Below are 23,083 nucleotides of genomic sequence, written 5' to 3'. Positions count from 1 at the left end.
GGCGTTGGTGTCAGCCAATCGTCAGGCATTAAATAGCTTTTCCTATATACTATAGTATATTAAAGGTAATAAAGTCATTGAATACAGGAATAAATTTTGTCTAGTCGTAATAGTACTAGTATAACTAAAATGTGGGGCTAAAATGAAATTATAGAGCGTTTAGGACTAAAGCCGATTTCGAACGCGACTGTGCCACGTGAGTTAGAGTAAAAGCGGGAATTTTTGATCAAAATCAGACCGACGAGTTTGGTTCGGAATACTATCGCATATGGTTCTAGGAACAGCAAATTTTTTGAGATTTATTAAATATAGTCTGAAAATTCCAAAACTTTCACAGATTACTAAAGATTACGAATATCAACCTGGTTTTCTTGTTTTATGTTATTGAGGGCGAATCACAAGTTTTTCCGGGAGTTTTACGGGAAAGATTTTGTTAATACTAATTACGGTTAGCCGTGCTCTAATGAGAAGGGTGTAGTAGAGTTTGAAATGAACTCGAGAAAGCCTACTAGATTGCAAATATGGGTTATCTTTCGTTCTATTAGGTTTTTATTATATTTAAGACATAGTATATCGAGGATTCGTAATATATAGTGGATGCAATAATGTATTACTAATCAGTAAATGATCACGTGATCGACCCCTCGCGTAAACTTGAAAAGAGGAGTTGGGAAGTTGAGTGGCCACTAGGTATACATACCCCGTAGCACAAAGTTACGCGCCATATAATGCGAACCAAGAGACTATAAATGAAAAGACGGTTTACTATAATCCCGTTCGAGATATGACCCGCTAGGAGACACGTGAGAATACAGGCGGCAAGGAGATTAGTCTCATCCAGAAACAATCCAACCTCGTCCAAAAATGGCTTCTTTAGGATAAAGGGCACTAGTCTATAATTTTCCCATTTACCTATTTATAAATGGAAATTCGTACCCGTGCCATAACCTCACGAGCTATAATTTAGCGGCTATAAAGGTTATACTACTAGCTTTATAAGTAATAATTATAATAGAGGGAGGGGCAAAGCTTGCGCGTGATTTAATATTCTTATTAGGATAAGGCAATTTATATACTAGGTAAAAGAAGCTTAGAGCAGAGTTACTTTAAAAGTATAGTTTTCTTGAGAAATCTATTTAAAGATTAAATCATAAACCCATTAATCCTATAATATTATTACTTATAAACTTTAATCCTAATTCTTATAGCTAGATAATTTAGAAGTACCTTATCCTAAGAAAATATCTAGGAACCCTTAGTAGCTACTATGAGTTTTTTAGAACTATAACTTAGCTTAAGAATATTATTTAGAAGGCCCTTAATTATTCTCTTATATTTCTTAAAAAGGAAACTTAGCTAAAAAGTATTATTCTCAAGAAATATCTAATAATCCCTAACTACTTCCTTTATTACCTAGTCTAGATTTACTTTATTATCCTAATTACTAACTAGGAGTTTAATTATTCGCTACTTAGTATTATATATAACTATTAAGCTATAACTCCGTCTATCTTTCTACTAGGAAATAGGCTAGCTAGATTAGTATATAGTAGTATATTAGGCTATATACTTATTACCTTAGTATATCCGAAACTTAAGTACTTAAACTCCTCTTATAGCGAATTAGTATTACCTTTAAATAGTTCGTCTAAATTCACTTACTTCTATTACTTGTCTTATTAAGATAGACTTTGTTTTATAATAAATAATCCTATAGCTTATTATTAAATTAAAGTAATATATTATTTTTATTAGTTTATTAATCTCAAGTAATATAAAGTAATTAGTATTAATATTTAGTAAATAAATATATACCTATAGGTCCTTAAGATTATTTTAGCCTTTATACTTATAATTATTAATCTTTTTCCTCTAGTAATAAAAAGAGTTTAAGAGAGGTATAATCTTACTATTTATATCTTTTTTATAAAATAAGATACTAAGATTAAGTCTTATAAATACTAGCCTATTAGTTATCTCTAGAGTAGCTATAATATCCTAATAATTAAGCTATATCCTTAAGTAAAGCTTATTAAATATATTATATAAAAGTTTAGCTATATTATTTACTATAATAGAATTATTATTACCGAGTATATACTTACTAAGAATATAGCTAATTTCTTTAATAACTCGAGTAATAGTAGTATCTAAGTAGCCTTATAGAATTAGTTCCTATTATTATATTAGTATATATATCTAATACCTAACTAAGTACTAGCTTATTTTCTTAAGGCCATACTTAGCTTATAGGCTTGAGATCTTCTCTAATAGTATAATAACATGTAATTTAAGTGAGTTAAAGAAGCAAAAGAGATCTAGTTACTTTTCCTTAGCTAATAGCTTTACTTATTTATTAAGAATAAAAAGTAACTTTATCTTTTATGAATTTACTTAAAATAATATAGCTATCTTATTAATATTTTCTTTATTTCCCTTTATATAGCTCCTAATAATATAGTTAAGGTTAATAATTATTAGGATTTATATATTATAGGATATATTATATATTTAGATTAAAGAGAATCCCTAAATAAGTTATCTAGATTAGTTTACGTAATATTTGCTCTTTATAGAAAATATTATTAAGTTTCTTCTTTTTTATATTAAAAATTTTCTTTTGAATTCTGGCTAAATTTACTAATAAAAGAGGATTTTTATTACTTTTAAAGGCGAGTTTTCCTGAATTCTCTATAATTATAGTATTACGTGCCTCTATTAGGTATTTATCTAGAATTATAGTAATTAGACGTTTTCTAGGTATTTTTTATTTTATAGGAAATAGTGCCTTCTTAGCTTATTTAAGCTTAGTATTATACTACTTTAAGGCACTTATCTATTTTATTATATTAAGAATAATTACTTTCTTGAAATAAATATAACCTACTTCTAGTATATTAATCTATATAGAGGCTAACTAAGTTATTAAGCTACTTATAATCTATATAAAATCTAGTTATTCCGCTATAGTAATTATAGCTAGTACTTTACTAAGGCTAGGTTATAATATACTAAGAATTCTTAAATAAACCTCTATTAATATTTCCTAGTACTTACTTATCTCATAAATAATATAAATTATATTAGTAATTATATTAGTTAATATAAGTACTATTCTAGATAAGAAAAAAAGTAGGATAATTTAGTTATTTTAAGTTAGAAATAGTTATTCTTTATTAATCTTTTATACTTATATAGAAGTAGTATTATATAAGCTTATCTATTACTATCCTATTCTAGATAATAATAGCGGAATTCTCTCTAATAAGATTATCTCTATCTTATCTAGTAAAGAAGTAAAGAGGCTATTTTTAGTTAGAGGTAATAGAACTTCTTTATTTACTATAAGTATAAATAGGGCCATATATAGTATTTAATTATTAGATAAAAGTAATTAGAATTCTTTACTAGTTTATTATATAAGTATAAATAGGGCAAAACCCAATAAGATACTTTACTATAATTCTGTCCCGTATATAAAAGAAAAAGTAAATATAGCTTAATTATTAGATATATTTTTATTAATTTCTAGTAGGGCTATTTCTTACTATTTTATCTTACTTAGTAAGAAAAAGCAAATAATAATTATCTTAATACTATTACTATTATACGTGGCCTTTAGCTAATAAAATACTAACTTACTATAAATAAATAATAGGAAATAATTATAAATAGAAAACTAGCCTTATATTTCTTCTTAAGTAATTTTCTTAGTAATAATCTCTGAAATATTTCTCTTATATTCTAGAAAGGATTTCTTTATTATAAGACTATTATTACTTTAGTTAATAATTATATTATTATAACTAGGTTAATAGATAACTAAACTATTATTAACTAAAGAATTATTACTAGAAGTTATATATAAATCCCTAGATCTATTTCTAGAGATATATACTTATATCTTAAAGAATTTTAGAAACTAATAAATAAGGTCTAATTACTTTCTTTTTCTTAATAGTCTTATAGGATTAATACCTAACTAATATTTTATAGGTTCTTAAACTTCAGGTTTAGAATTATCTATAAAGTATTTAAGGATTTCTTAGATAAGATATTAAGTAATAAATAATACCTTTATATATAAATCCTATATAAAAATTAAGAACTATAATTAGTAATTAGCTTTTCTAAAGAAGTAAAATAATATTCTTTAACTTACTTCTAACTAAAATTAGATATTTTTTAAAATATCTAAAGTTATAGTAAAGATAAATTATCTAAATAAATATATAAGATTTTTAATTAACTTATTAGATTTAATAATCTCGTCTTATAAGTAACTTAATAAATCTTACTAGATATCTATTATCTAAGTAATATCTAATTAAGATTTAGTAAATGAGTTACTTATATTTATTATAAATATTTTATATAAGAAAATAAAAGATATACTTAAACTAAAGAAAGTAATTAAGGCATAATTACTAGGAATTACCTAGTATTAAGTACTTAAGCCCTCTATTAATAGGGCTATTAAGATACTATATTATCTTACTTTTAGCTAAATCCTATAATATGTTCTATTAAATAAATAAGATAAGACTATCTAATACTTATACCCCAAATCTCTTATAAATAATATTACTTAATATAAGAGTATATAATACTAAATATTTATAATTTTTTAAAAAAAATTATATATTATTATTTGCTTTTTCTTATTATAATTAGGAGACAGAAATATTAGTTCTAGTCTATAATTATACTAATTAAATTAGCTAAGGTTATTAGATATCCCTATTATTATTAGATAATATAAATATATTTTTTTATATAAATAATATTAGATATATAAAAGCTAATAGCCGCGAGATCCTATATAAGAAGTATTTTAATTCTCTAGATAGCTAAAATATATAATAATAGCTAGTCTATTTAGTTCCTTATTATTAAGCCTATAACTAGGTAATTTTAATACTCTATAGCTTTAGGATCCTACTAGTAATTATTTCTGAGTTTTCTAGATATCTTATCTTAAATATAAATAAAGAACTAGACTCAGTTATTAAGTATAGATTAAGAAAAGAATAATAAACCTTTAATTATCTAGCCTTTTCCCTAATTAGTATACTAATTCTCGGATTAGCTTTAGTATTATATAAAAAAAGCTTCTGCCCCTATTTATTATCTTTATATATATATATATACTAGCTTTAGAGCTACTATATTTTCCCCCTTAAGTAGCTAATATAGCATAAGTATTATATAACTATATTATCTTAGACTAGATTCTTTTATTAGTATTTAACTTCTCCTAATAATACTATTCTCTTAATTATATATACTAATAAAAATATTATAATAACTTATATCTTATATCTAAAAAGCTCTTATATATAAAAAAGCTACTTAGCTATAGATCTATTAATTATCCTTAGTCTTATTATAGCCTAATATTCTTATTATTTATATTATTAAGTAATAGCTAAAAAGTTAAACTAAGGTACTTTAGCTTTAGGCTTTAAGAATTATTATATTTCTTCTTTTATTTATATACTAATTACTATAGTTTAGAGTAAGTAATATCTAGGGATTATACTATTATATATTTCTAAACTTAGTTATAGTTTCTTTCTAAAGTTCTAATAATACTAAAGGCTATATTAATATATTATTACTAGCTCTAAGTATAGATATATTATTATAAGTAGCCTCTTATATATTATATTAATAGGCTATAAGCAGATTAGCTTAGTTATAAATATTATTTATATTATAGAACTTTTATAATACTTACTAGTACGAATTATATATTATAAAGAAAATAATTACTAAGGGAAATTTCTAAGATATAAAGGCTTCTAGTTACTTATATTAAGCTAGAAATTCATAGCTTATAATAATATATTACTAGAATAATAAGCTAGTACTAATATAATATACGTATTATAGCCTATTAGTTAGTAGGTTAGTCTAGTTAGGAAAGAGATATATTAGTAAGAAAACATTTTTACTCTTATTACTTTCCTAATTAATTACTAAATTAATCTAGTAATAATTAGTAAATAATATAGTATTATTAATAATCTAGCCTTATAATAAACTTACTAAATATTTTTCCTATAATAGTATTATAAGAACTAATACTATAGCCTAGCCTATAGCCCTATAATTATATCTTTATACTTCTTACCTAAATAGATTATTACTTTAAAGATATTAAGGAAAAATTCGAGCTTATTACTTAAAAAATAGTATTCTAGATTAGACTAGAGAAGCTAGATAATATATAAAATATCTAAGAATATTAGTAATTTCACTTAGATCTAGGAAACTAACTCACTTTATCTAGAGCTTTAAGATATTCTTATTTTTATAGAGTTATAAATAATACTTTTAGTATAGAATTCTTATATTTATAAGACTAATAGCTTCTTAATTTTATTTATTATTATTAATCTTAATTAGTTCTTTAGAGATAAGATTAATAATTTAATTTACTTTATTACGAGATATTAAGTAAAATAATAGCTTAAGTAATTAAGAATATAATAGGAAAAAGAATTATTATAAAAATAATATCTAAGAAATAATAAGATAAATATAATAATTCCTATTTATAAAAGAAAATTTAGTATATTACTAACTAAGTGCCTTTCTTTATTATAGGATATTACGTATAATATTACTTAGGCCCTATTACTAACTTCGAAGCTATAAACTATTATATATAAGATTTACTATTATAATTCACGATTTATAAAAAGCTTATTAGTAATAAGTCATATTTCCTTTTAATCTTAAAGTTATCTTATTATTTTCTTCCCTAATTTAAAGCCTAATATTTAATTATTTATTATGCCTATTATTTCCTTTATATACTAAAGCTTCTCTATTTTCTATAGTAATATAATTACTATACTAACTAAGATTATTTCTTATATTATTAAGTATATAATTATAAATACTTACCTATTACTAATAGGTAATAGGATAAGTATATATAGGGCTCACTATATAATAGTTTCCGTATTATATACTATATATATAATTTACCTTAATTATCTATACTTATTTACTATAAAATATAAAATAATTATACTAATTTACCTTAATATTAGTAAAGCCTTCTTCTTTAATAATTCTAGATCCTGGCTACCTTTTTCTAGGAAGGCCCTAGTTAATATTATTTATTAGCTTCTTTTTAATATACTTTTCTATAACTTTTACCTAATAAATATCTCATAATAAAGCTTTACTTAGATAAACTTTTATATATTTCCTAAAAACTAATATTACTTAATTTATAATAAATTAAGATAACTAGACTTTATGTAATTTTATCCTATATAAACTATAATAGCTATTAAATACATATATTTAGCCTCTAGATTTTTTCTTAGATCTTAAATAATATATAATTTCTTACTTAGATTTTAAAGTTTCTTAGTACTTTATAAGCTTAATTACTATTAACTTCCTCTTATTATAAGGGCCTATAGGATTACGCTTATATATTAAAGAATTATACTATAGGTTTTTAGGAACTAGTATTATTCTTTAATTTATAAATATACTATATTTAACTAGTTTATTAGTAAGTTTTTAACTTACTTGCTTTCTCTTATATATTTTTTATTATCTTATTTTACTATACTTTAACTTAAGAACTTTAATATTAATTATATTAGAAGTACTTTTCTTATTTACTAGAATTCTTATAAAAATTAATGTAACTTATTTAGATTAGTAATAGGTTATATAAGTATTAGTACTATTTATAGTAATAGGCTATAGAGTTCTATTCTAGAGAAAAATAGAAATAGTATTCTAATTACTTTTAATTACTTTTATAAAAAAAGATTTATTTAAATTATTAATTTATATTTTAGTATATTCTTATAATTAAAAATTATATTTATTTATTTAATATTTATATTCTAAAGGTTTTATTTCTTAAAGCTTTCTTATTATCTTTATTTTCTTATTTTTAATTCTTTCGTATTCTTTCTCTTTATATTACGTGTTCTAAGTAGCTTTATAGCTAGCTATTACTTCTAGATACTAGTTCTTCCCGTAATATCTTTAGCCCTAGACTAGCTATTTCTCTAGATTATTTAGCTTAGGTATTTCTTTTTCTATATAAGTATTATTATTAAGTATATTACTATTTATAAATATAGGATTATTACTAGTCTTAATTAATAATAGAACTATTCTAGCTATATTAATATTACGAGGTATAAGTAAGCTCGGAGCTATAAATATAAAAATATAAAGTAAAATTAAGAAATAATATTATATATTAATATTTTATAGCTAGTAATTAGGATATTAAGAATTAGTAATAATAAAAATATTATATACCTAAATCTTTATTAATTATATTTCTAGGCTAAACTTACTATAATTATATATAATACTTTTTTTCTAGTAGCCTAGTTTCGCCTTATTTATCTAACTAATTAATTATATAGGTATTTACTAGTACTTTTCCTATTTCTTTTAACTAATTCTTTCTATATTAATAAAATACTAGGAAATAAATGTCCCTAATTTAGAAATATTATAAAAGTAGTATCTCTAGATACTTCTATAAAATAGTAATTACTTATTTATCTAAAAAGCTTAATATATATATATTCTTTCTTATTACTAGGAGAAATATAGCTTTTTAAGCCAAAATAGCTACTAGTAAGATATAAGGTCTTAATAAAATAATATATTCTCTTTACTTATTTCCTTGTCTTATGTAATTTTAGGTAATAAATACTTATATAAATAATAATAACTTAAATATAAAATACTTTAAAAAATAATAGCTTTATAAAATATATATTAAGTAACTAAGAATAATAATTATTATTAAGAATTATTACGTAATTATAGCCTAGTAAATTTTTTTCTTAAGTTCCTTTACTCGATTTCTACTTATATTTAAAGGAAATACGGGAATAAAATAATAGGCTATATATCTAGAGCTATATACTTAAATATATAGCTTAAGTAAAAAATATAGATTTATATTAAATAAAAAGTTTTAGCGCTACCTTTAGTATAGGCCTTAATATTAGTAGGGTATTTCTAATTAATAAAATCTCCTAATTTAGCCTTATTTTTTACTATTAAGTATTAGTATATAATATCTTATCTTATAATATGGCTTAACCTAGCTTTTTAAGTTTCTTTCTTTTCTCTTATATCTAATTAGGTAATAATTTAACTAGTTTAGCTCTAATATAGTCTAGATCCTAGCTTATAGTTATATTTAAGATTCCTAGATATTTATAACATATATCCTATATCTTACTAAATAATAGGGTAATAATCGAGAGATTTATTACCTATTATAGAGATTTAAGGCCTAGTATTATTAGGCCTTTTATTAATATATTAAATACTAGATAAAGATATATACTTAAGTTTAATTCTATTATTTTTATAATTTAGATTAATTATTACTAAGCCTTTATAATTTATTATATTTATTCTATTATTATAATATCTTATTTATTTATTATTCCCTATTATAAGAGCGGGCTTATTATAGTGTCTTTATTTTCTTTAATAACTTTATTTATTCTTTAAGATACCCGAAATTCTAGGACTTATATATAAATTATATACTTTTTAGAACTTAATAATAATAGTAAAGTTAGCTTAACTAAATCTCTTATTAATAATATTTTTCTTTATATAATACTTTTATATATTTAGGGAAAAAATAATAAAGAAATTACTTTTTAAGACTTAATAGAAAATATTAGTAAGAATAAGGCTAGCTATAGAAAAATCTAGTTCTATAGGAAATAAGCTATTAGAAATAGCCTTTAGTATATCTAAATAAATACTTATTATATTAATAAATCGAATTTTACTAAACTTATAAAAGCTCTTAATTCTATATTTTACTAGTACTATAACGCGGCTTAGTATTATATATACTTATTAGATATTTTAGTATATAGCTTAGCTTTTCGGAATAATAAATAGTTTACTTAAGGCTAGATTTTTTAAGAGCTACTTACTCTAAGATTAGTTAAGTTCTTTTCGGGAAAAAGTAAATTACTAGGTAATAAGAATTCCCTTAGCTAGTAAATCCGTGAGATAATAGGAATTCCTATTAATATTCTCTAAAGAAAATCTTTATTTTTTTTCTCTATTCTTATATGGCTTTTATAAGTAAAGAAATAAGAAACTAGGCACTAAGAAAATAAGGCATATTTTTTTATAAGTATCTTTAATATTTATATATTACTTATCTATAATAAGAGAAAGGCTAAGGCCTTTAAATAACTTTATTATAAAATTATTAGGCGGGATTCTTAGTAAAAAAAGTAGCTATAGGTCTTATAAGATAAAGACTAGTAAGTTAAACTAATCTCCAAATTTAGTACTACTAACTATTTAATAGGTTTAATACTAGTACTTTTATAGGCTAAGATGAGCCTAGAACTATTTTTAATCTTATTTTAGAAAATAGAAATACTAAGGATATTATTTGAGATAATCTTAATTCTAAATATATAAAATAAAACCCTAATAATTCTTTAAAATAATTCTTAAGAATTAGATTTTACCTATTATTAAAAATACCTAGATATCTTATTAAATTTAGTTAGTATATCTTAATAAATAATATAATATTATATAATAAGTAATTAAAAATTAATTAATACTATTTTAATTTTTATCTAGTAATTAGAGAATTTCTTTTTTATAATATATTAATATATAATAATATATAATTCTAGAATAAAAACATAATTAAGTAGATATAAAAGAGCCCTTAATAATACGTTATATTACTAGATTACGAGTAAAATTTCCAAATTAGTTATACTAAATTTTAATTAAAACTATAGAAAATATAAGATCCTAAAGTATTTATAGAAAAGAGGCTATTATTTATTTACTAACTAGTTCCCGAAAAGTATAAGAAAATATATAAGGGAACTCTATAATAAATATTAGCTTTTAACCTAAGATCTACTTAGTTAAGTATTTATAATACTAGAATAAATACTTTTTTTTAATCTAAACTAGGTAATAAGATTAGATATATAAAAATAAAATAGCTTAGTAAAGAATTATAAAGTAATATATACGAGATTATTAATATATATATTAGTAATTATTATACTTATAAAATTATCTAGCCTAAGCTAATACTAAAATTAGGAATTATTATAGAGAAAAACTTTAAGCTAAAGATTAAAGCTAAGATAGCTTTATTCTCGAAACTATATTATATAAGCTTCTTTATTCTATTACTAAATTATAGCTTATACTAATAACTTATTAGAATTATATCCTCTAATACCTATATTTCTAAAATTAGTCTATAAAACATAATATTAATATTTTCTAACTAGTTTATAAAGAAAGCTTTTACTAGTAAATTATAAACTTTAAATCCTAAAAAAAAAATAAACTATAATAATAATAATACTTCCCTAGATTTCCCTTAGACTAGATTATATATATATATATAATTCGCCTATTATATATTAAGATATAATTTGCCTATTATATATTGAGATATAAAGCCTTTAAATATATTATATTATTATAGGAAATACTTACTTAGTAATTTTAGTATTACTAAAACTATTAATAATTTATATACTTTAGTTAAAATAAACTCTTATAAAGTACTAGAGCTTTAGTAAGGAAATAACTAAATAATAAGCCTTAATATATATAGGCTTAGTATAACTATTATTAAGGCTTTAGGCAGATTTCTGAACCTAGTAAATAGGCCTGCTATATAATAGCTATAATATTATTATCTCTAGATTTTTATAAGTAATACTTCTATTATATTAATATTTACTAGTAGCCCTAAAAACTGTCTAATAATATATTAGATTATTTATATCCTTTTTCTTAACAAGCTTTCTCTAATAAAATAAATATAAATAAGATTAATAAGATTATTCCCGAAAATCCCTTAACTAACTTTATAAAAAGAAGTTATTTCTAGATAATATAAGTAACTAGATATTATATATATAAAGCCTACTAAGTCTAAAAACAAGTAATAAAAGAAAAGTTAAAACCTTAATATATTATTCTAGATTAAATATTATATAAGATCTTAATTTATAAAAGTATTAAATTAAATACTATTAAAGAGACAGAAATACTTAATATTAAAAAGTATTTGAGTTAAGGTATTAGGAATAAGAAGTATGAGAAAAGACCTATAGCTATAGCCCTAATTAGTAATATTTTAGAAAAAATAAGGAAATATAAATTTAAATATCTATAAAAGCTAAATAAACTTTTCTATTTCTTTTTTAATAATTAGAATACCTTAAATTATTAAGCTCTATATAAGAGTATTAAAAGATATAGAAATAAAAAAATTCGAGTTCCTAGTAATAGTTCTAGAATAATTTCTATATATAATAAGTTTTCTTATCTAATAGCTTTTCTATATTAATAGCTAAAAGAGTTAGGTATTACTAGTTATTACTAAAGCTAAATTTCTTAGGTTTCCTTATACTATATCCTAGATAGAAATAAAATAGATCTTATAGTATGATTTAATTTCCTTACTTTTATTATATTTAGATTTAATATATTTTTAGATATTATATTACTAAGTTATACTTATAGGTATTAGATTATATCTATAAAAAAGAAATAATAGATATAAAGTAATCTATAATAAAGATTATTATTAGAAAATTAATAATATTATAATATTAAGAAATAATATATTTAGTAAAATAATTATAAGTTATAATCCTAAGCTAAAGATTAGACTAATAACCCTAGATAAATCCAGGCTTTATATTTATCTAAAAGATAAATAATCTCTATAAATAATATTTTAAGTTACTTAATACTTTTCTTAATATATAGTATATTTAACTAAACTAATAATAGCCTCTAATTTCTTATATTTATAAAAATAGCTTTCGGGATTTTTAATACCTAAATTTTCTTTCTTCTAATTAATGCGCGTGTTTCCTAAATCCAGAGCTATTTTTAGACTTTTTATTAATTTTATAGCTTTAAGGTAATAATTAATATTAATTCAAAAATTAAATTCTAGTCTATAAACTAATTTCTTAAAGTATACTTATACTAAAGTAGTATTATAAGGAAATATACGAGTTTAATATTATAGCTTTTCTAGTATCTTAGCTAGGTACTAAAATTAACCTAGCTCTTATATTAGTAATTTATTAAAAATAAATTCTTATAGTATTAGAATTAGGCTAGATAAGTTCTTTAAAAAGCTAGATTTCTTTAGTAATTATAATCTTAACTTACTAATTCATATTATATTCGTTATTATATCTTTTCTAAATTAAGGTAATATTAGCCTTAGTACCTAAGTTTACTAATCTCATATAGCTGAGTTTACTAGTTATTTTTAAGAAATTAAGCTATAATTTTAGATTAGGTCCTTAGATAACTTTATTAAAATATCTAAGCTCTAGGGTATATTATAGCTATCTTAATATAATACTAAGAAAGTTCCCTAGTAATATCGGGATAACTAAGTATAGGGCTATAATTATCTAAGAGGCAAGAGCCTTATTATATATTTACTTTTTACTTAGGGGCCCTTTATAAGATATAAGACATATATAAATAGCATAATTATATTCTAATTAATTATTAATACTATCTTAAAGAATTTCTATAATACTTTAAAATAATAGCTTATTTAACTATAATATGTAATTAAAGTTTACTAAGTATAATTACTATTCTTCTCTATTTAGTACTCGTAATCTATTTACCTAATTTAGTAAAGGAACTTTTAATACCTTCTTAATAGTAATCTAGTATAAATTAATACTACCCGAGAAGTTATTAGCCCGCTTAGTAAATACTCTCATTTATACTTTCTTTATATAAAAATAATATACTTAATTTCATATTTTTACTATTTAAAGTATATCTTTTATTTTATTAAAGAAATATTTATTAAATTCCTTTATCTAGAATAAGAAAATATATTTTAAACTATTCTTTTATATATGAGCTTTAGTATCTTCTATCTCGTTATTTATATCTTTTATATATATGTTATAGAGGAACTTTTAAAAATAATAATACTTCTGGTAATTCTCCTTACTTTTTCCTTTCAAAATAATATTAATAAGTTCCTTTATAGCTTTTACCTTTACCTAACTAGTATTAGTAGCTAACCTAGAATTTTCTCTATAATATACTTAAATATTAGCCTCTACTACTTTTATAACGTAGTTATATCGAAAAGTTTCTCTCTATAAGTTACTTATCTAGTAATTCTCGAGACTTACTTATTTCCTTTTTAATTATAGTTTTACTCTATTACGTATAATAAGATTAAAATAGGCTATTAGATCTACGGGAAGCTTTATAATTACGCCTATACCCTTAAATACCTTTATAATTAAGTAATCTCTATCCTAGAAGTTAGCTATCTTCTTATAATACTTTACGCTTGTCTGGATTATGCCTAATATAGTCGGTATAGTATTACTATCTAGGTATAACTCTTGTATCTCTTTAGAAACCGGCCTGTGTTTCGTTTATGATACAATTAAGGACGATCTTATCATCAAATCATGCGAAGCTAGGCAATGAGTTAATGTTATCTAATCTGGCATATTAAGTGAGGTCTACTAAGATACCTCAAGGGTATGTCCACTAGCATTTGGGCTTAGCGTGCTATCGGTGGGTTTGACTGTACTCACTAGATGTATATAGGCCACAAGAGGGCAGGTTTGATCCGGGCATTCAGGCTGCGTATTCGCCTCGGGTAATAAGCTTAAGATAATGGAGCTTGCTGATCCCGTTACAGCCCCTAATGTGGTCGCTAACTCATTAATAAAGGCAGCAGGGTCTGCTTTTTCCTGAGTTGGGAACGTCTCCGGAACTGGCGAGACATGCTGCGGACTCTCCTCAGCAATAAAGGCTGAGTTCTCAACTGGTAGATGGCTGTCAACCAGAGCCATGTCATTATTCGGTTACAGGGAATGCTCTTCGAGTATAGCAGACTCTGAGGGTGACGGCATTTCCCCTAGACCGGAGGTGCTCCGGGATGCACTGTGGTCGGGATCGTCTGAGAGGTTAAGCGAGTCGATCTTCTCTGGAGAGAAATTCTGACGAGATCCGCCTCGACGTCTCTTCTTTTTTCTGCTCGAGCCATGTCTCGCTATTCCGTTATACCTGTCTGGTCGAGGACGTTTCTCGGGCCGTTGAGGAGGGCTCTGAGGCGGTGTGTTGGTATCAGGCGCGACTGTGACGGATAGGGTGTCTTCGAGTATGATAATAGGATTAGAGGGTGTATCTCCCTCGCGGCGAATCTCGACTCGATAGTAACGGACAAGAGACAAGTCAGTAGTCTGTTTATTCGGATTTCACAGGAGACTTACACGCCTGGAAGATACTATCGATCTGCTGGTCGGATGGTCCAGAGACTTCTTCGACAGTAGAACTGTCCAGAGAGACCTCGCAAAGTCAGTCCTGTTCATCTAACGACACCCAACAGCCCAAAAACACACGTTTGTAGCCGGTCATCTTGAAGCACTGCTGAACAGGCCACTAGCGCTGCGAGGATGTTACGGCGAGTTGAAGTGGGATATGCGTTGGTTGGACAAATTTCAAATATTTGGGATGGATGAGTCTGCGGCAGCGAATTCCCAAACAATGTTTGGGAACCCTCCGAATGCTGAGTCAGCGGAAGCGACCAATCACCAACCAGACTTCCCAAGACTCCCAAACACTGTTTGGGAATTCCACGACAACCACCTCCATGCGAACTACACACTCCCACAGTCAGGACACGAATGAGCCCCAGATTGCCGTGCCAGACATGAGCAGCAAACGCTTGAATAGTCGGGTCCATGACTCAGACGGCGTCAGGTCCTTCTTATCGCTCAACCGGAGCCTGCCAATCTCTATCGAACGTGGCGTCTTCCGCGGCGACGACGTTGGTCGCGGAGGTATTGCTTCCTTTCATTCGACGAGACCGTCTTGCCTATGTGGATCAGCCCAGTTGTGCTGACTATTTAACCATTGTTCTTGCTACGTCTTGTATCTAAATTAATGCGTAATGGGTGCTAGCTTGCGGCTCACACGAAGCCTTCGAAATTCAGTAACGCATTGGAATTCTAGAAAAACATATTGCTGTAGCAATTGCGCGGCTCAAGTTCTGGTTGTCAGTCCCGAGAAAAGAGACCATGCCACGCTGCTCTTGGGCCTCTCATTCACCACCAATGTTACATTACTCCTCCTCGTTTCCCTCCGTCCCAGATCGACGCAATCGGTGCTGCCCAGCAGGGGCGGATCAAGTAGGAGTGAGCCCGGAACAGACGAGCCCTCGCGGGGGACGATGCTAAAGGCGAGTGGATGCTGGAGAGAGAAAAGGCTACGTGCTGACGCCGCTTGTTGTACCTCGGATGAGAGGAAGCAGGTGCTCTGCTGTAGTGGTCTTGTTGAAGTTGAAACGCTATCGGTGAAGATGAACTCGTCGAGGTTTATAGCATCCTGTTGCCTATTACTCTAATCTGAGTACGTTCATTGCCCTCAATCCAACTTGGTACGTTCGAGTTCCGCCGTAACAATCTCGATTGAATCAATTAAAATAATATCATCTGCTCAAGCATTGTGAAATTCCAACATACCAAGCAGCACCCTCTTGCTTCCGCTTTCTGTAGATTCATAGCCAGCAGGCGCCTAGTCAAGCTCTCCATGCGCTCTTGATTTGGCAGCTGCTTCTTTGTCTTGCTGTATAGCCGCCATGTCTGAGTGGTCAGAGGATCCTTCCCATTGGGCTCCATGCTTGAGATATCGTCCTTCCATGTAGAAGAGACGCTCTCGCGCCTTCCACCCCCAAAGAAACCCAGCTTGGCCTCTGTGCCAGTGCTAATCCATCCGGAATGGGCGTGCTAATTACGACTTACGAGAAGAACCCACTTGCTACTGCTGTCGCATATTCGCCGGTCTCCCGAAGGAAATTGAAATCCGTGCTCTGTTGTGTCCCATTATTGTTTTCTTGTTCGAGTGAATCATCCACTCTCGAGGCGAGACAGGTTAGAAGTCGCCTAGGTAAATCATTGATATGGCGAAGTAGATGCAGACTGGTGTAGCATAACAGAAAAGGAAGAGAGTGGGAATCGATTTGACCCTGAGAATCGTCTCTCGAGGTCGTTTGTCGACCAGCGGGTCGTCTATTGTGGAGGTGGATGCCGTAGAGTAGAGCAGAAGGCCAGATTCGGAATGCGAGCGGAAATCGGACGATGTCGACGAGGAGGTTGTGGGAGCAGCATGGCTGCTGTCGACGAGGAGATTGTGGCACCAGGGTAAGAATCAGACTGTGGAGCAGAATCAGACGTTATAGACGAGGGGTAGATTGTGGAGCCAGAGGTGAAGGTCAGGTTCTGAACCTGATCCTCAGCCTCTGGCATAGCAAAGGCTGGAATTGAAGCCAGCGGAGGGAGTTGAATTGCAAACTACAGCCAAAAAGATCGCCAAGCCAGAATGGAGCCAAAATCGAGCCAAAATCTGGTCCAAAACAAGCACGAGCCAAAGTTGACCAGTGTGTCTGATTGGTCAATCCAAAACCAGCTGCCACCTTTTTCGGTTTCGGATAAACGAGAGAACACTGTGATCACGTGACTTCGCCCAACTTCACAACTCCAACTCCGCTCCGCGGGAACAAACGCTTCAAATTATATAGCAAAACCACTAGCTAATGGGATGCCGATATCGCCATTAGATAACCTGAACTCAGAGGTATCGTTAGATACCGAATAATCGCTATAACACCTATTAAAATTCGATAGTGAGTATTCAACCTTCAAAAACATCTCTGATCTACGACCTGGCTCGCTAGCGATGCGTCGAATCTTACCGATCAAAGCGTGCCTGACTTGGGACTAACAGCAGATATGAGCGAGATCACCCAATATCTACTTGCCGAAGAGCAGACAAAGTCGAGAAAAGGAGTCATAGTGACGAAGGATGCGATAAACAGTATTAATACCACAATTACAACCAGAGTTATCCTGTCTCCTCTCCGGACAGAGCGGCACCATGGCCCACACGTATACTGTACTAAGCCTCCTCCGACTATAGAATTAATCCCCAGCGAACTCCTCTAGTTTCATAAAGATGAGAAGAGAAGTTCATTAATTTAATAGACTCGATCATCGATCATAACGTAACGCAACGCAAAGAACAAGCCGAGCCAACGCACACTTTATATTTCTACACACTACTCTCACCGACACAGCTCAAGCATAGTGACTGGGTATATATAAATAACAAGATGGCAGGAGGCGGGAGGCAGGAGTCTTCGAAGGGATTTGCAGAAGACTGGGGCGAATGGGCTGGAACGCAATGCTGCAGGTCGCAATCCAAACCTACAATATCCTCTACAGAAGCGAGTCTGGCATATGGCCTCCAAGCCTGTACTCTAGTTGCATCCACCATGCTTGGCATCTGGCAAATCTGCGGAGGGAAAGGTGAATATGAGGACGGCAGCGAACTTCAAGACTTGGAGGGGAGACGGAGTAAGGTGATTACTGAGTTACGTCAGGTTACGAATTCAGGTAGTAGCAAGAGAGCTGCAATAAAACAAGCCCTCGAGCAGTGGGACGTAAAAGAGAAGGTCACGGAGCGTATTGAGAGGTTCCGTTAGTACAATGACCATGGCATCATTGATATCATCATGCACGTGTATTGCACAGCTTTCCTGCCTCTACAATAAACAATGCTCATCACTCTTCGCCTCGCCCATGCAATTGCCTATTTCTCCTTTCCTAGATGCCTCGTTGCCCCGTTGAACGCAGTACAGATGCCTCACCTGTACAATAGAACAGACTGCATCTCCGAAGTGGCTCGGGCTGACTTCAGGACCACGACAGGTCGAGCACGAAAGCAAATTTATCGGAGTCATTAACGGCAATCTATAGAAGTTTAGTAATGTCTTCGCCATTTTCAATATCACCAACCTGCAGAAGAAATCGAATACCAGCCCAAGGAAGTGCAGCATGAACCGGATCATACTGAACAGCTGCGTCCCCGACTTGTTTGAAAAGATCAATCCACTTGACGATCTTGCTAAATAAATCCACGAAAATGACAGTCTCTCCACTCTTTCTCGTATATCGCCATCTTTTTTTGATACACTCCTGCTTTGACTGCTCGGTAACTTGGAGTACACAAGACAAGATGTTGAGCTTGTCGGGACAGCTAAAGTCAATGTTATTTCTGTCTTCGTCGCTCATCTGGGCTGCTGCAGTTGCCCAAAGGTCAATGCTTCAGCAGAAAGCGCAAAAGTCAGCACAGCCTCGTGGCAAAAGGAAGATGAGATATCCTCACGTAGTCGGCCGTGTGACTTATGCTGTTGTCATGATGTCAACTGTTGATATCCAGGGATAAGAGATTCTTGTCAGTTGTAGAGAGTGAAAGAAAGCGTTGCCTTCGATATTTGGTGATGTGGCGCAAGTTCAGCTGAGAGGCTTCGGTACTCGTAGGAAGTATTCACGGGCCAACCGCCCAGACCACTCAACCCGCAAAAATTTATTTCACCACAACAACGGCATAAAAGAAAACTTTTGAGTAGATATTCGTGATCAGCGAGCTTGGGATACCAATCCTATAGATTTTTTGGAGTTTTCTGAGTACTTTTTATCTCAGTACTCCGGTTTGCCCCCCGGGTTTAGCGACCGCTGATGTCGCCACCGAATCGCCCGTATACAATATCGCGGATCTTCTGATCTGTAGTGTACAAGACTGATCAGTGTCGGATCACCCGTAACGCTAAGCACGACACGTAATTCTTCATGATACGTGGTATGCCAGTTGCGTTGTGGTAGGTGATTGATGATTTTTTTTAGAAAGGGGGATGAAGCCCAGAGGGCTTCATATCCCAATCCAAGTGGGTCTAGCTACATGCGGCTGATTGCGGGGCAGTCAGTCGAATATCACATGACTGATATTCCAACACCCTCCATCCTGTCCTTCCTCCACACAACTACCGACTCGAATGCTGGCTGACTTGATTGCTGGCTGACTTCTTATTTTCTCTCGTTCACACCCTTAGGTTTTGCTGATGTCGAGCGCCAGGTTAAACCTCAGAACCGTTGCACGTGACCTGCCAAGCTCTTCGTGAAGAGCTTTGCTGGCTTCAATTGAAGGTTGAATGAAGAGTTATATTATTAGATTCAAGCTTCACGAAGACTCCTTAAATTACTCTTCGAGACGTGATCAAGCACTGGGAAGAGGGGAGGACGAGGGGGGAGATACGGTAACATCTTTTTGAATTACTCGTAGCGGAAGTTCGACGCAAAGGCTTGCAGGCAACAGGTTTGGGGCCGACAGGTTTGCGGGCGACAGGTTTGGGGCCGACAGGTTTGGGGGACAGGTTTCGTAGCCAATCGGCCATCCTGCCTCAAAAAAATATTGCGTCAACCCAACATCCTCAATCATTCAACCTGCAGACAGGTCGAGACCTATTATCATGAACTCGCCTTCCCATAAACACAACAGGTTGCCAGCCGAAGGTATAGGTCAGGTATAATCGCGTCTAGTCTTCTCTCTTCCAGCTTCCTGACATACTTACTGATCTAGGCCGTTGATGGATTCGTCAAATGGCTAGAGAGCGAGCAGAGCGCTATTTCTCTCTACTTTGCCCGCCACCCTTCTATCTGCCGTTCGTTCTTAGAAGCAGTGCAACGAGTTACCAGCCGCGAATCCTTAGTAACTCCGGTTGCAACTCCTGTGGAGAACGCTCTGGATGACGAGCCTACGGCATCCGATTCCAAGGAGGTTGGTGATCGGACAGATTCGATAACCCGCGACGTTCTGCAGGTGTTGATAATTCGCCTCTCCTAACGGACAGAAGACTCCATGCTTTCAAAAACATTATCCACAAACAAACCCTCTTTCTGCAGAACGTTCCTCATCTATTCCAAAATTAATCAACATTCAACGCGGCCGATTGCACATCAAGACCACGCCCAACATGCAGAACCCCAGGAGATTTCGCCCCCTTCTCTACTAAGCGCCCAGATCAGGAAGTGCAGCCTGTCTGCTCCCAGACTGCCGAGAGTCTTGCAACTCAACTTCCGTCGTGGTGGCAGAGGGGTTGTTGGATGAGCTGCTTGTGGCTCCATTTTGTGCAGTATTGGAGACGGTACTCGGAGTCGTGTTCGGGGTGGTATTCGAGGCGGCTGCGTTCCTGTTCGGATCCCCAGTAAACCGAATGCTGACTCGATTTGTTTCGTCGTTATAGAAAATGTGCGGAGTTACGACACTCTCTTCACGCAGAACCGGCACCCCGGTCTTCTCTTTATACCAGTTCGTCTCGGTCGACTCTATCTCGCTTTTGCCGGCTCTGTATCGAGACGAAGCCTCCTCATCCATAATGCGAAATAAATCCGTCGCTCTCAGTGCCTTCGGGCGCAGCGCGAACCTCCCTTCTTTACCTTGGCCAACCCTCTTTAAAAGGGTCAACAAGCCAACCAGCACCCACAACACAACGCAAATTACAGGAGCCAGGATTAAGAGGTCCAGTCGGACACTGACAACATCTCCAGTCTTGATCACGAAGTCAGCTGCACCAGGCTTTGGGTTTCCCTTGTCGTCGAGCAAGAAATTTTCGAAGTCGCCACGCTGCATCAACGTCACGTCGCGGAGGACTTCTTTTGAAGCAAGATAGCCCGCTAAGACCAGACGTGTCACTTCATCCTGCATCTTTGCAGACGCGGCGTCGATCATGGTGCCGCGAACGGATCCAACAAAGCTCCTTAGTGCAGAAACGCCAGCTGCAAGTCCGATTGATACAATCATTGGGTTCGCAAATTGAGTTGTAAAGATATCCCGTAGTCCTTCGGAAATATTTTGGCGATCCGCGCGGTGGTTCTCGAATAGTCGGCTGCTGCACGCTCCTCTGAAGCAGAACTCTGTGTTTTGCCAACAGGAAAGGGCGGGGCGTCCCGGTTTGACGCGGTAAGGCGCCGTGATGGTTACCTCTTTGGATAAGTTTGAGTTCAAGCTATCGATACGTTCGGTGAAATACCATGGATCCGTGGTCGAGGAATAAGATTGGACGTTGGCGGATTTGATGATCAGGGCGTAGGTTTGGTTGGAGCTATAGCCTTCAAGGCTCTGGGGTTGTGTGATCGCTGCCAGTTCCAGATGTCCTCGCACAGGCCACATAGGCCCATCAACAGGGACCGCTGAAGCTGTGTCGTCCCAGGGGTAGTACACCTCCATTGATCCCGGCCATGAGCCCTCAACATCCAGGGGATGTAGCCAGTCATATGTGGTCTCGCACCTGCCCTTCACGTTGTGCACCAGGCCCCGATGTGTTTGCAGACCGAAGTCTGCCGCTGTGATTGTATAGCTATAGTCCATGCTGTATTTCGGATGCGTTTCGTTGCTGTCGGGAAGCTGCCTCGGTGCTCCAATACTGACGGATTGGCGACGAGTGTTGTCATCAACCGATTCTGCACTTCCTAGAGCTCGCAAAACGGATGGAGCACCTGCGGCTTGGTACCTCAAGGCTGTAGCAAGATCACCCTGGAATAATTCTATGTTTGGTAGGAATACGGAGGCAGGGTGAACAGGTGCGGCTTGTCCGATTTGAAGGCTGTCCGTGTAAAAGATACCTGCAACAATACCACCCACTGCTAGAAGGAAGGCTGTGAGGAGTAGCAACATACCCAGCCAGAAGTCATTTCCCGTAGCGGTTGGCTTCCCCCTCTGGCTGGTGTTTGCCTTCTTGTGCACGTCTTGCCTCTCCCCGAGCACGTTCCATACGTAGGAAGTCATGAGATACACTGCGGACCACGGATCATGGGCGTTCCAAAACGCAATAAGACCGATGAATCGAATCTGACGGTCACGGAGTGGGAACAGCAAGAATACAACGTTCGACGCTAGCTGCCAAATGCCACTGATCGCAAATATAATAATGATTTGATAACCAGCGATAAGGAGACCATACTGGGACCTCTTGATAGCGGTCGCTGACAGGCCGGTAACTGGCTCTGTGAAGCGGGTATTCAGGATGTAGGCGTTAGAGGGGAGATTTGTATAGACGTCCATGATGATTATCGTTTTTTCGAATCAAGCAACAAGATACAGATGAAGATCTCGGGGTACTGATCGTGACCGA

At 31.9% G+C, this 23,083-nt stretch overlaps 5 protein-coding genes across 5 annotated transcripts; 2 read left to right on the top strand and 3 right to left on the bottom strand.

Annotated features, from left to right (window-relative positions):
• Positions 1-13,893: 13,893 nt before the first annotated feature.
• K444DRAFT_624715 (uncharacterized protein) lies at positions 13,894-15,474 on the bottom strand (the record flags this gene model as incomplete). The annotated part of the gene is made up of 7 exons (XM_024882439.1): positions 13,894-13,907; positions 14,091-14,096; positions 14,232-14,259; positions 14,649-14,892; positions 14,926-15,299; positions 15,330-15,391; positions 15,459-15,474. The coding sequence occupies 7 exons, from the start codon at positions 15,472-15,474 to the stop codon at positions 13,894-13,896; spliced, it is 744 nt and encodes a 247-aa protein (XP_024743114.1).
• A 431-nt stretch (positions 15,475-15,905) lies between these two features.
• Positions 15,906-16,648, top strand: K444DRAFT_166224 (uncharacterized protein). The gene has a single exon (XM_024870697.1). It carries the CDS (start codon positions 16,010-16,012, stop codon positions 16,460-16,462), a length of 453 nt encoding a protein of 150 aa, XP_024743113.1. The 5' UTR covers positions 15,906-16,009; the 3' UTR covers positions 16,463-16,648.
• Positions 16,649-18,776: 2,128 nt separating this feature from the next.
• On the bottom strand, positions 18,777-19,422 carry K444DRAFT_166202 (uncharacterized protein). The gene is made up of 3 exons (XM_024870696.1): positions 19,282-19,422; positions 18,912-19,218; positions 18,777-18,866 (listed from the first exon to the last, which is right to left on the bottom strand). Exons 2-3 carry the CDS (start codon positions 19,185-19,187, stop codon positions 18,810-18,812), a joined length of 333 nt encoding a protein of 110 aa, XP_024743112.1. The 5' UTR covers positions 19,188-19,218; positions 19,282-19,422; the 3' UTR covers positions 18,777-18,809.
• Positions 19,423-20,005: 583 nt separating this feature from the next.
• Positions 20,006-20,879, top strand: K444DRAFT_166194 (uncharacterized protein). The gene is made up of 2 exons (XM_024870695.1): positions 20,006-20,476; positions 20,533-20,879. The coding sequence occupies exons 1-2, from the start codon at positions 20,423-20,425 to the stop codon at positions 20,794-20,796; spliced, it is 318 nt and encodes a 105-aa protein (XP_024743111.1). The 5' UTR covers positions 20,006-20,422; the 3' UTR covers positions 20,797-20,879.
• Positions 20,880-21,399: 520 nt separating this feature from the next.
• Positions 21,400-23,010, bottom strand: K444DRAFT_472383 (uncharacterized protein; the record flags this gene model as incomplete). The annotated part of the gene is made up of 2 exons (XM_024872893.1): positions 21,400-22,668; positions 22,717-23,010. Coding segments are annotated over 2 exons (1,563 nt in total), but the record flags the coding sequence as incomplete, so codon positions are not given.
• Positions 23,011-23,083: the final 73 nt, after the last annotated feature.

This window comes from Hyaloscypha bicolor (genome assembly GCF_002865645.1).
Source record: "Hyaloscypha bicolor E unplaced genomic scaffold K444scaffold_15, whole genome shotgun sequence".
NCBI classification, from domain to species: Eukaryota; Fungi; Ascomycota; class Leotiomycetes; order Helotiales; family Hyaloscyphaceae; genus Hyaloscypha; species Hyaloscypha bicolor.
This window is presented reverse-complemented; position numbering and strand designations above follow the sequence as displayed.